This window comes from Anabrus simplex, chromosome 3 (assembly GCF_040414725.1).
Source record: "Anabrus simplex isolate iqAnaSimp1 chromosome 3, ASM4041472v1, whole genome shotgun sequence".
Lineage (NCBI taxonomy): Eukaryota > Metazoa > Arthropoda > Insecta > Orthoptera > Tettigoniidae > Anabrus > Anabrus simplex.
Genome location: NC_090267.1, coordinates 439,498,031 through 439,511,542, shown reverse-complemented (window position 1 = coordinate 439,511,542; position 13,512 = coordinate 439,498,031). Strand labels below are relative to the sequence as shown.

Here is a 13,512-nt window from a genome sequence, read left to right as displayed (position 1 = left end):
AATTTGTTAAACAGTAACAATTTGTGACAAAGAAAAGAATTGACTACAAAAAGTTATCTTTGACACTGCTAAATCGTACATGTAGGAAAAAGTTTTTCCTAAGATTATTATACTTTATAGTAACGTCAGAACAAGAAATTCATGTTTATGAATTGTGTAATGAAATGTGTAAAAAATTATAAAAGTACTAACATTTTTATCATGAAGTATAGTAAAAATTATTGCATTTTAAAATATTTTTACATAAACTTTTCTACGTGTATAAGAAATGTAATACAATTACAAAAATAATAAAGTAATAAATCAACTGATAAATATGAATGTATGACAAATTTACAAAAAATAAAATAATTTTAACGTTTTTATTTTATTTTCAAATCGTATTGAGCAATTTCCATCAGCATATCTATGTAAATCTGGGTTTACTATGCACGCTTTTGTCAAATCAAATGAATTAATCTTATTAATTCTGTCCTGACAAAATCAAATCGAATGATGTAGTTTGAAATGCTAATTTGCATTGAGTGTAGAATCCTTCTTAATATATTTACTGTATTTTGTTTTATTCTCTTGTATTATTATTTGTGTTATTTTTGACTTTCTTTGTAAAGTGATTGCACTATAACTATTGCTAATATGCACTCATAATTAATACTTTAATAATAATTATAAAATATTTGTCAAGATAACCCTAACAGAAAAGTAGAACTTTTTGTAAATCGGTAATTCTTTGGGGGGGGGGGGCGCATGAAATAAGTTACGGATGAAAAGGGGGGCACAGGTCCACAAAGGTTGAGAATCAATGACTTAGAACATGTTGTTTATATACACAAAATAATTTAGTTGTCACGAAAACCCAGGACAGTCCTTCACCTGTCTCCAATATATATTTTTTTTTTTACATCACACCTTCGATTGATTTTGACAAAAAATTCATTGTGTGCATAACATCTCCCTCTACTTCTTCTTTCTAGGGTATTCTATTCTATATGCCTCATTGGATATGGAAGAAATGGGAGGGGGGGAAAGTTGGCATGATCAGCGATGGGTTACGAGGTGTCCTGGCGGAGACCCGTGAACAGCGCACGAAGATCCAAAGCCGACTTGTGCGCTACTTAATTGACTCGATTTCTATACACACTTGGTATGCTATTGGATACTACTTCTGTGAAGTACTCAACTTTTTCAATGTGGTAAGTAGAGACTTAACAGACTTATCATTCCATAGAGTGGCTTGATGCAATTTGCATACTGTTCCTATTCTGTGTTAATCTCTTGAACTCTTCCTAACTTTTGTAACCTAAAGTTTGTGTCATAAGTCAAGTTACATTGTTTATTTCATAAGTAAAGTATACATTGTCATTCAGTTTATATCGTTATGGATATAGAAGAACTGGGAGGAGGTAGAATTTGGCATAATCAGTGATGGGTTACGAGGTGTCTCAGCAGAGACTTGTCAAGGTTGCATGAAGATTCAGGGCCAATTTTTATGCTATGTAATCAGCTCCGTGTCTGTACACATTTGGTTGGTGTAACACTTCGGAAGTCTTTGGTACTGTTTCTGTTATTAAGTATGTTTGTCGTGTACTTGACATTAATGTTACTGACTATATGATTGATGTCTACGATAGGTTCCCATAATTATTTAGTTCGAGACTTCTAGAATTTCAAATAATTTGTCATTTACTTGACAAAATAATTTTTGTTCTTACAGTACTCATCGCTAACCATGCTAATGCTGGCTTTATTGTAAAATTTGTGAGACATTTTGAGACAGACAGTGATAGGAAGAAAAAATGTAACTGGGCTGAATTACAGTTACCTGAGAAATATTTTACTCAGTTACAATTACAAATTACTTTTTCAAAAAGTAATCAGTAAAATTACAGTTACCGTACAAAAACAATTACTTCACAGAAAGGAGATCATTGACCTTCTTTTAACATGACAGCAGTGAAGTTTTCAAAAAAAAAAAAATACCATATAATCCCGAATACCATCCACACTTTTTCCCCCAAAATATTGCTTCTAAATCTTGGGTGTGCAGCAGCAGCAGCAGATGCTTGATAATCATTTGTTTCACAAGTGTTACTGTCATGCTGGGTGCGCGACTAGCTGATCTCGCGGGATATCGTACTTTGCGAGAGCCAAGACTGTTGGTTACGGAAGTCTACTGCACTCACATTCGAGTTCCGTATCTGTCCCATGAAAGTGCTGTCTCGATAGTAAGTGATGGATTCAAAACGGCGCCTGCGGTCTTTCACTGTGCATGAGAAACTTAAAGTTGTAAGCGAAGCTGAAATATATGGAAATCGTGCCGTTGGCAGAAAGTACGATATTGATGAATCGTGTATTCGTGATTGGCGGAAGAAGGAGGGAAAACTTCTAAAAAGTAACGGGGATCGCAGAGCATTCCGCGGGCGGAGTGCAGTGTTTCCAGAAATTGAAGAACGACTCCACAGATTTGTGATAGAAAAATGTGAGTTAGAATAAGGTGTTTCTAGTGAAATGTGTCAATTGAAAGCACTAGAGGTCTCAAAGGAACTCAAAATACAGTGTTTTACTGCAAGCCGCGGATGGATCCGAAACTTTTATCGGAGAAAGAGATTGTGCATTCGGAGATGTACGTATGAGGAAAAATTAATGGCCTTTCAGCGTCACATTATTCATTTGAGGAAGCAAAATTCTTATTTGCTGTCGCAAATTGCGAATGCTGACCAGACACCTGTCTATTTTGAAATGCTGTTGGAAAATACAGTGGATACGAAGGGTTCTAAATATGTAACCATCGGAACAGGTGGTAACGAAAAGCAACGATGCACGGTGATGTGCATATTAGCGGATGGAACCAAACTCCCTCCATATGTGGTTCTGAAAAGGAAAACACTTCCGAAAGTAAACTTGCTGTCCGGTGTTAGAACACATGAGTCCGGCTGGATGGACAGTGCGTTAGTTGACGACTGGGTGAAGTGCGTTTGGCAACCTCGCCCGGGAGCTTTGTTACAAAAATGAAACATGCTTGTTTTGGACAGTTACCAAGTACATACAACTGACGCCGTAAAAGATATGATGAGGAAAGGAGAAACCGATCTTGCGATAATTCCCGGAGGACTCATTTCTATTCTACAACCGTTGGATGTGTGTGTGAACCGGCTTTTCAGAACGGCAATGAAACAGTTATACATTGAATGGACCTCTGATGGTGATCCTGCGTTAACACCAACCGGACGAGTGAAGAGGCCTGAAGTGGGACTAATGTGCAGCTGAATCAAGACCTCATGGGCACACATTCCCAATGATCTAGTGTCCAAAAGCTTTAAGAAACATGGAATTTCAAATTCAGTGGATGGTAGTGAGGACGACTATTTGTGGAAAGATGCCAGCGACAAAAGTTGCTATGGTGAAACTTCAGATGATAGTGAATTGTGAATGATCTGAGTATTGGACCAATTTTATTTATGATTTTTGTGCTGATTTTATGAATTGTAAGCTGTTTGAATTTATATTTGTGGTATATTTGAAGAAAATTGAATAGGTATATAAGTTATTTGATTTTCTACTTTTTTCCATATTTCGCCCTCTCAAATTTAGGGTGCGGGTCTTATTCGGTGGCGGGTGGTATTCGGGATTATACGGTATTACAGTCAAACCTCTCTTCTGTGAGCACAGTTGGTTCCGTGGAAGAATGTCTGTTATGAGAGATGTCCGCTAAACAAAGGTTGTAAAAATTAAGTGAACATTTTAACAGCAAATAACATCCAACTTAAATATAAGTATAGAAACATTAACACAGCTTAGAGCAGATAAATATACTAAAGGAGGAAGCATGTAAAGCAGGACTCCACATTTCCTGTGAAAAAAACAAAATATGTGACCAATATCAAAACAGCTCGTCATCACTTGAAGACCGTGCATGGTAAGATAGAAAGAGGTGACAGCTTCAAGTACCTCAGAGAAATCGTACTAGTGAGAGAGAAGCAAACTACACAAGGCGAGAGAAGATGGTCACTGCTTTTCGTAGGACACATGCTCTGTACCAGAGGAAAACCATCTCAAGGCGAGCTGAACTAAGACACAACAATAAAAAAAATCAAAACAGAGTGTCTGTATGCTAGCGAATGCCTCCAAATGACAGGAATGTTGGAACTGAGAGAAGCGGAGAAATTTGAGAGGAAGATCCTCCGCATGATAATGGGTCAAAAAATCGTGGTTGGCCAGTATAGGTTATAAGGAAGGGGAGAAATATACCAAAAAAATAAAAGATTGAGTCAGTGAAGAAAAGAAGACTCAAATTTTATGGACATCTGTTTAGAATGGACAAAATTGGGAAAGACAAAACAGATTTTTAAAATGCTTGACAGTAGACCTAAAGTTTCCGACAAATGTTTCAGGGAGGTAAGAAATGATCTGAGCAATCTGGATTAAATCGGGAAGACATCCTAATGATATAGATGTTGATCCCTATTGGGAAACCGAAATATTTGTCCCGAAATAATGGACCTTTTATATTGGTATTAAGGCATCCTAAACTGAACAAAGTATAGATCAGTGATTGACAGCTTCAGAGGCTGCCATGACGAAGAGAAAATGAATAGGGGATGGACCGAGGAAAGAAGACAGGTTGCCAGAGAAAGAAATCAAAGATTTTGGGCTGTAAAGAAGGCTTCCAGTAATGTGTGATTTTTGCTTAACGTGGTCTCAAGTGACTGTAAATGAATATAATAATAATAATAATAATAATAATAATAATATTAATAATCATATCATCATCATCACCATCATTTCCCTTTAACCAGCTGTAGCTGGGTAGGGGCAAATAGGGTTCCTCTCCACTTTCTTCGGTCTTTCCACCACTCCTCCTCAAACACTGTGTCCCAGTCCAGGTTTCTACCTATAATAATGTGTTGGATTGTGTCCTTCCATCTCAATCATGGTCACCCACGGCCTCTCCTTCCTTGCATTCGCATTTCCATCACCGTTTTTGGCATTCTTTCATCACTCATTCACTTTATGTGCCCAAACCATCTTAGTTAGCTCTTCTCCATTCTATCATTCATTTCTTCCAATCCAATTTCTTCCTGGATTTTCTCATTCCTTATTTTGTCTCTTCTACTCTTCTGTATCATACTCAAGAACATTTCGGCTGCCTATATTCGACTCTCATCCTTCTTTGTCATCGTCCAAGTTTCTGCTCCGTAAGTTGTTATGGGTACGTAATACATCTTGTACATAGTTTCCTTTGCTTCCATTGGCACACCTTTGTCCCATAACATGTTTCTTACACTATGATAGAAACAACTTCCATCTTGAATCCTCTTGCTAATCTCAGCATCCAATCGAGCATTCTCCAATAATTCACTCCCCAGGTATTTGAGAGTCTCCACTACTTCCAGGGGCTTGTCTGCAAGTCTAATCTGACCTTTGCCTTCTTTCTCCCCTCTATTCATAAGAAGAGTTTTACTCTTTTCTACACTTATTTTCAGTCCACATTCTTTGATTTTTCCATTCACCACATCCAACTGTTCTTGAACCTTCATGTCCTCTTCTCCCCAAATCACAATATCATCTGCAAATAACAACATGTTCATTTCTCTTCCTCCATATGCTGCTTTTGCTGTTCTCATGATGTCATTAATTACTATTGTAAACAGGATTGGTGATAGAAGATTTCCCTGTCTCAGCCCACTAGTGATTTTGAACCAACTTGTCCTGCCAACTTGTGTTTGCACACAACTCTGTCCAATTCCTTTTTGCACCAGGCTGTCCCAAACTTTAGTCCTGGGGACACTGTCATATGCCTTTTCAATGTCATTGAATCTCATCACCATATCATTCCCGTACTCCCATTGCTTTTCCATTAGTTGTCTCATAATAAAAATGGGCTCTATTGTTGACCTTCCACTTCTGAAACCAAACTGATTTTCCTGTATCTGATTCTCAATGCTCAACCTTATCCTACTTTCCAGTATCCTCTCCATTATCTTAGCAACATGGGATATTAGAGTAATTCCCCTGTAGTTCTTCAATACATTCTTGTCGCCTTTCTTGAAAATTGGGATGATTATTCCGTTTTGCCAATCACAGGGACCTCCTTATTCTCCCAGACAATCCTGAGAACTCAATATGTCCACTACAGCTCCAGTTGCGTTTATCATCTCCACTGCAATAATAATAATAATAATAATAATAATAATAATAATAATAATAATAATAATAATAATAATAATAATAATAATAATAATAATAATTATTATTATTATTATTTTTAAATGAGGGATTGTGGAAAATCTTCAAAAGACACTTGTGACTCTCCACAAGTGTGTGGGATTCTTACCCACTAAAAACCACACACCCTTTTCCCACGATGTGTTTCATCACCCTGGAACCGCTCTCGCATTACTTCAGGGTGATATCGTGCTTTGTCTTTCAGACTTCTTGTTTCTTCATTTCTCCTTTACAAACGTTCATACGCATCCAAATCCTTCTTCTTCTGACGAAGGACATGCTCTACATACACTGCCACGCGATCCCAGGATTCCTGGTTTTGGAGCATCGCAGAAATAATATTATCTGTTGTCAATTCTTCTAGTTCAGTTTCCATGCATCTTCTCTGAATCGTCCAATGGCTGTACACAAAAAAGGTGTGAAATACGTCGTCGATGTCATCCACAGTATATGCATGCTGCGTCACTCGCTCTGCCCACTTTATGAAGGAATTTCTGGAAATATCCATGTCCTGTTAGAAGCTGCGTGAGGTAGTAATTTACTTCACCATGGACCCTTTCAACCCAGATATCCAAGCGTGGTATCAGTCGCTTAGTCCATTTGTCTTGAAGGTCACTTTCCCATCTGAGTTTCCATAGCCTCATCCGTTGACTGAAAGCATGCTTCTTTGCACATTTCTTTCCCAGCTCTCCTTGGGTATGCCAGATTTCATGTCGCTCCAATGCAAGTAGGTCTATTGGGGCTATTGCTGCCACTGTGAGGATTGCAGGTTCGGAAACCGTGCGGTATGCACATGCAATACGTAAAGCCGCTCTTCGTTGTACTGCAGCTATCCTTCTCCGATACCAAGCAAATCTCAAGGATTCAGCCCAGATTTCAGAGCTATATAGGAGCACTGACTGAACCGTCGACATGGGAAGACGTCGTTTACTGGGTTTCGGACCTTTAATATTTCCCATCAGTCTGCTAAGTGCAGTCATGTATTTTACTGCCTTGTCTGTCACTCTCTGAATATGATTCCAGAATGTGAGGTTGGAGTCAAGTGTTACTCCTAGATATTTTGTGCTCGCAGATGTTTCAATCACTAACTCTCCAACAGTCATTGGTACAAGAGTTTCGTTCGCAACCAATTGCACAACATAGAGCCCTCCCGAGTTTGAAGTTCAAACAAGTAAGGAAAACTGTGGAGAACAATGGGGCATTACACTGCATATTCATTGTGCTTGGTGCCAAAAATATTCGTGTTTTTATCATGTGATTAACGCACCTCATTTATGTTTCACATTCGTTCCCTAGCTCTAAAGTGACTTTGGCACATGGTAATCTGCCAGTTTGTTCTATCTCTCTCCAGCACAACTGCAAATCCACTGTGCTGTGCACTGCTCGCCAGCAAGATGCAAGGGTTCTCCAGTACCTGTGTTATCACACAGAATTTTTTTTTTTTACTACTGGCGTTACGTTGCACCGACACAGATGGGTCTTACGGTGACGATGGGATGGAAAGGCCTAGTAGTTGGAAGGAAGCGGCCGTGGCCTTAATTAAGGTACAGCTCCATCATTTGCCTGGTGTGAAAATGGGAAACCACGGAAAACCATCTTCAAGGCTGCCGACAGTGGGATTCGAACCCACTATCTCCCGGATGAAAGCTCACAGCCGCGCGCCCCTGACTGCACGGCCAACTCGCCCGGTCACACAGAATTTAAATCAAAATTTTGAAACATTCCAGTTCCAAATGGCTGCTAAATTTTTGCACATCACTATTTTATGGTCTCCTTGTCCTGTCAGCAAAATTGCATTGTCGGTTTCGATATGAACTTATCGATAGTTCCCTTGTAAGAAAGGACTGCAAGAGGCTAATAGCAAAAGCATATAGACAGTCATTTCTCAGTCGGAAATTAATATTAAAAGGGATCCTAAATCATCCTTTAATTTTGCTAAGCATAAAAAGCAAAGCAATATATGACCCTGAATGGTAACCACCTGTCTAAGTATAAGGATAGACCTTCATTTTGCTAATCACAAAAATGGGATTGTAAATAAAGGTTACAGATCTTTGCACACGGTTATGAGGGTATTTAGGGGTTGTAGTAAGGATGTTAAGGAGAGGGTATATAAGTCTGTGGTAAGACCCCAACTAGAGTATGGTTCCAGTGTATGGGACCTTCACCAGGATTTCTTGATTCAAGAACTGGAAAAAATCCGAAGAAAAGCAGCTCAATTTGTTCTGGGTGATTTCCAACAAAATAACGTTACAAAAATGTTGCAAAGTTTGGGCTGGAAAGATTTGGGAGTAAGAAGACAAGCTTCTCGACTAAGTGGTATGTTCTGAGCTGCCCAATGGAGGGATGGCATGGAATTATATCAGTAGACGAATAAGATTGAGTAGTGTCTTTAAAAGTAGGAAAGATCACAATATGAAGATGAAGTTGGAATTCAAGAGGACAAATTGGGGGAAATATTCATTTATAGGAAGGGGAGTTTGATGCATTCTTACAGAAATTATCAATATTTGGTTTAGCTCTAGATATGTTACACTTGATCTCTTTTTATCTGTCATCAAGGCAATGGTATGTACTGTATAGTCAAACTTTATCATTGAAATGTAATACTCCATGGATCAAATCTTGGCCCTTTATTCTTCATGTTATTTATTAATCTTACCAGAAGTGGTGAAATATTCAAAGTGCTTAATGTTTGCTGTTGACCTCAAAATACATATTAATGAATTTCAGAGCTTCAGTAGTGGTGTAGTGAATGACCTTGGTAATATTATCAATACCGAGCAAGTGGCTGTGAGGTTTGAGTCACATAGCTATCAGCTTGCATTCAGGAGATAATGGGTTCAAACCCCACTGTCGACAGCCCTGAAGATGGTTTTCTGAGGTTTCCCATTTTGACACCATGCAAAGGTGTTGTACTTCAATTAAGGCCATGGTCGCTTCCTTCCCACTCCTGCCCTTTCCTATCCCATCATCACCATAAGACCTATCTGTGTCATTGCAATGTAAAGCAGATAGTACAAAAATAACATTTCTTTCAGTGCTCATGATGAAAAAGTTATCAATTAACATAACAATTGTATGTGTCAGATTGTTATGTTTTATAACTAGGAATTCACAGGAACTTAGTGATGCATATTCTGTAAAGATTTTATTTAATTCCATCATCAGCAAGCTGGAATATGCATGTGTAGTCTGGAATCCTCGTTTCTTTCATTCAGTTAATAAAGTAGAAAAAATACAAAATAAAATTTCTAAGATATTTTTATTATAAAAAATACAAATGTTCATCAAAATAATTTGTTATAAACTTGTGTTAAATGAATCTGATTCCATGTCATTAACACATTATAGAGCTGTAATAAACTAATAATCCACAGTTTCTTCAATAAGGAAATAGCAGACGGATTTGCTTGTTACTTCCGAAGTGCCTATGCTATTTCCTAAGCTTTGACAGCTTTTTCAGTGTCAAAAACATTAACCTACACTTGCATCAACCATTCTACAGTATTGCTTCTTCACTTTACTGCATAAAGGGCTTTCTGTCTCCAAGCTGGGAGGTTCGACACTGGATCAGTCTGGTGGTATTTGAACGTGTTCAAATACACCAGCCTCGTATTGGTAATGAACTCCTGCAGGATGAAATTCCAGCACCTTAGCATCTTTGAAAACTGAAAAAGTAGTTATCATTATCGTGATTGATAATACCTTCGTATATCTGTGCAATTTCTGAAAATAATTAACTGATATAATTTTATACATGTTCATAATGTTATTTATTCTTATTATTGTTTGTATATTGATCATTGTATGTCCAGAATATCAACATAAGCACCATTGTTAATGTAAAATTCTGAAAATGATACCTCATTTGGCAAGAAATATTCCTGAGTAAATACCGTATTTGGTAGTATATCTGAATGTATCTGTTTGTAGAATCCCACAGGTCATCCTTAGTTTAGCACCACCGTTGACTCGCTCTACCTCTACCTAGCCTTAGGTAACAGACTCATTCATCAATGCCCAGCCCAAACTGCTCTACGTAGTAATGTGAAATTTGGAGAGTGTACTTCTTTTATGACATAAGGAGTCAGTTTTGTTTGTTTGAGACACGTGATTCTTAATGAAAAATACAAAATCCTACAACTGGTAATAAAACGGAAAATAGAAGGACATTGGGCAGCACTTAATAAGTTCAAACTTAATAAGTTACGAACATGAGGGACATTACCAGAACAACACAGAAGATTTCTCTGAGGCGATATACAGAGTACACATAGCTAATGGTCGCAAACATTTCGAGAAAGAAGAAACAGACTCATTTCAATGCCTTCCTTGATGAAACAAGCTCATCAGGGTTTGGTAGGATCTCTGTAGGCAGTTGAGCCGATGAGTAGAAAGATCTCGCCTATGAAGACAGCAGTGTGTGAAGAAGTTACCTTCTGTGTTATCAATCTATCAATCAATCAATGCTGATCTGCGTTTAGGGCTATCGCACAGATGGCAGATTACCTATTAGTTGTTTACCTCCTTGCCTTTGTTTACAATTTTCAGTTTGTCTGACAATGTACTCATCCTTTATTTGTGTACATAACTTGCTTCCTCTATAAGCAATAACATGTTCTTTTTTTAATGAAATATATTTTCATAAATATGTGAATCCGATTTCACCTGACTGTGTATAATTATGCTAATCCTCTAATGGTCTGTATGTTTACAGATATTCAACATATTCTTGACCAACAAATTCTTGGGAGGAATGTTCCTTACGTATGGTATAGATGCAATACAACATGATGGAGATGAGCCCGATAATCCCTTCACACGGGTGTTCCCTCGGGTCACAAAGTGCATATTCCATAAGTATGGCCCATCAGGTATGCTGCAGAATTCATTTCATCTTGCTCTGTAGTCTAGCCACATACTATATTGGTCTGAATATAAGACTACGTTATTTATGTTAAAATGCACTTATAAAAAATGTAGGCATAACATATTTAACATTTTAAAAACTAATTTTCGTGAAAATCTATTTGTATCATGCCCCAACTATACTGGCTTGTCATCAAGTGCATTGTGGCTGAGCTCAAGATCTTGAATAAACCAAAATTTCCTGAACTTGGACCATTTTATTCCAATTTTTGGCTTTGATCCATTGTAGCTTGGTTTGGCATCATTGCCTTAATACAGTACATTTAATTTTGGTCACAATTCCAGTCAGGGCAGATTATACAGCATCATCTCAGTTAAGTAAAGGAAATAAAGTTGTCAATATCTCCAGCCAAAGAAACCTTTCCCTCCATATACCTACATCTCTCAAAAAATAAAACTGGTGACTGGGCAACGACCGAAAGCTAAGTCCATACAAACAAACTAAGAAGAAGAAAAAGAAGAAATAAAAGAAATAGGAAAAGTTATTATATAAACATCAAATTTCAGGCTTTATACAAGGCAAAGCATACAAATAATCTGCAGGTGTTTCCGAGCGCAGCGTATGACATTGGCAGAAAAATGAAGAAAAGTTTAAGATTGCCGGCCAATCAAGGAAAGCTAGCAGAGGACCAAAAACAGGAATATTTTTTAAAATCGATCGACTTGTTACTGAATTTGTGCAGGAATAGCTAATCTGGGGTTATCGAATACTGTAAATTACAAAATTATTAGAATGAAGACATTGGAGGGGACAATGAGTTAATAGTTCTGCAAGGCAACCCTGGGTAGTGTAAACAAATGATGCAACATTTGAGACTGTGTTTATGATGTTGCACTACTATTGTGTGATGCCTACCGGCAAATTATGCTGATGTATTAGTCGCCTATCAACGTTATATAAAAAAAGTGAGGAAAGCGCACAGTATTTTATATTAAAATAAAACCTTCCAGCATAGGGATGTGGCGACCCCACCGCTCAGTGGGAAACCACTGCAATCAGCCAACCAGGAACCATCAAAGAATGAGAAACAAAAAGCTAGTTATCACTTTTGTTGACTTCAAGAAAGCATATGACACTATTCATCGTGAGTCATTACTTAAAATCCTTAAAGAATTTGGGTTACACTAGAAACTCATTAATCTCGTTGGTGTTACCCTCAAGAAAACTAGAGCAAAAGTTAAATTTCGAGGAGAGTTGTCTGAATCATTTGAAATCCAGACTGGACTTCGACAGGGGGATGGTCTCTCACCAATACTGTTTAACTGTGCATTGGAGAAAGTCGTGCGATAATGGTCTAAGAAATGTCATTGGAGAAAGTCGTGCGAGAATGGTCTAAGAAATGTCAGCCAAACATCAAGATTGGCAAAATATCAAACTCAACTGTCTAGCATTTGCAGATGACCTTGTGATACTTGCAAGTAGTCTGGAAGAGGCTAAACTCCAAATTGAAGAATTAGAACAAATAGCAGCAAAAATTGGTTTACAAATCTCCTTTGAAAATACGGAAATGATGCCATCCTTCAAAGTGGAAACATCACATATCACACTGACTAATAACAAATAAATTAAGGTTGTTAATAAATTTAAATATCTTGGAGAAATTTTAACCTGGAACTTAAAAGAGAAAATATCAGTTGAAAATAGAATTACCAAAATAAAACAAGCACAACACATTACTTGGCCAACCTACAAGAAGAAATCTCTCTTGATAAATGCAAAATTTAAACACTACAACTCTGTTATCAAGCCTGAAGCAACCTATGCTAGTGAAACCTTATCCAATTTGAATATGAAATCAACTACAGATAAATTACAGAAAAAGTAGACGAATCATTAGAACATTTCTAAACAAAAATCACCAGGTAGATGGACAATGGCAATTACTACCTAATGAAGTTGTATACTAGGAGACCGAGTCTATAATAGATACAATGCGGAAAAGAAGAGTTGCTTTTTTCTGTCACATATCACGACTATCAGAGACTAGGATACTCAAACATTTATTCAACTACTTTTGGAATAGTAAAACTAAAAATCACTGGTTCAAAGAAGTCCAAGAAGATTTAAATGAATAGGCTTGACAATTCAACAAATTGAAAACAGAGAAGAGGATCCTGAGAAATAACGATGTGAGACTTAAACTGAAGACCTATACACGCAAACAGTACAACATAACTGATGAAGAACGGGCAGCCAGGTCAGAGAGAATGAAACATTTCTGGGAACAAAAGAAGATACATCAACCAAATTTGTAACCAATATTCATAAGACTTAACTGTATATAGAATGATTTCAGTGCTCCAATGTGGACGTAAAATAAATTTTTAAAAATAAAATAAATAAAACCTTTGTTC

At 37.3% G+C, this 13,512-nt stretch overlaps 1 protein-coding gene across 1 annotated transcript in view; it reads left to right on the top strand.

The window, feature by feature from the left end:
* The window catches only part of LOC136867410 (innexin inx3), an 87,079-nt gene that overhangs the window by 59,400 nt on the left and 14,167 nt on the right, over positions 1 to 13,512 (top strand). The window contains exons 4-5 of the mRNA XM_067144606.2: positions 975 to 1,193; positions 10,946 to 11,102. Coding sequence (XP_067000707.1) covers positions 975 to 1,193; positions 10,946 to 11,102 — 376 coding nt within the window. The remainder of the gene's footprint in view (positions 1 to 974; positions 1,194 to 10,945; positions 11,103 to 13,512) is intronic.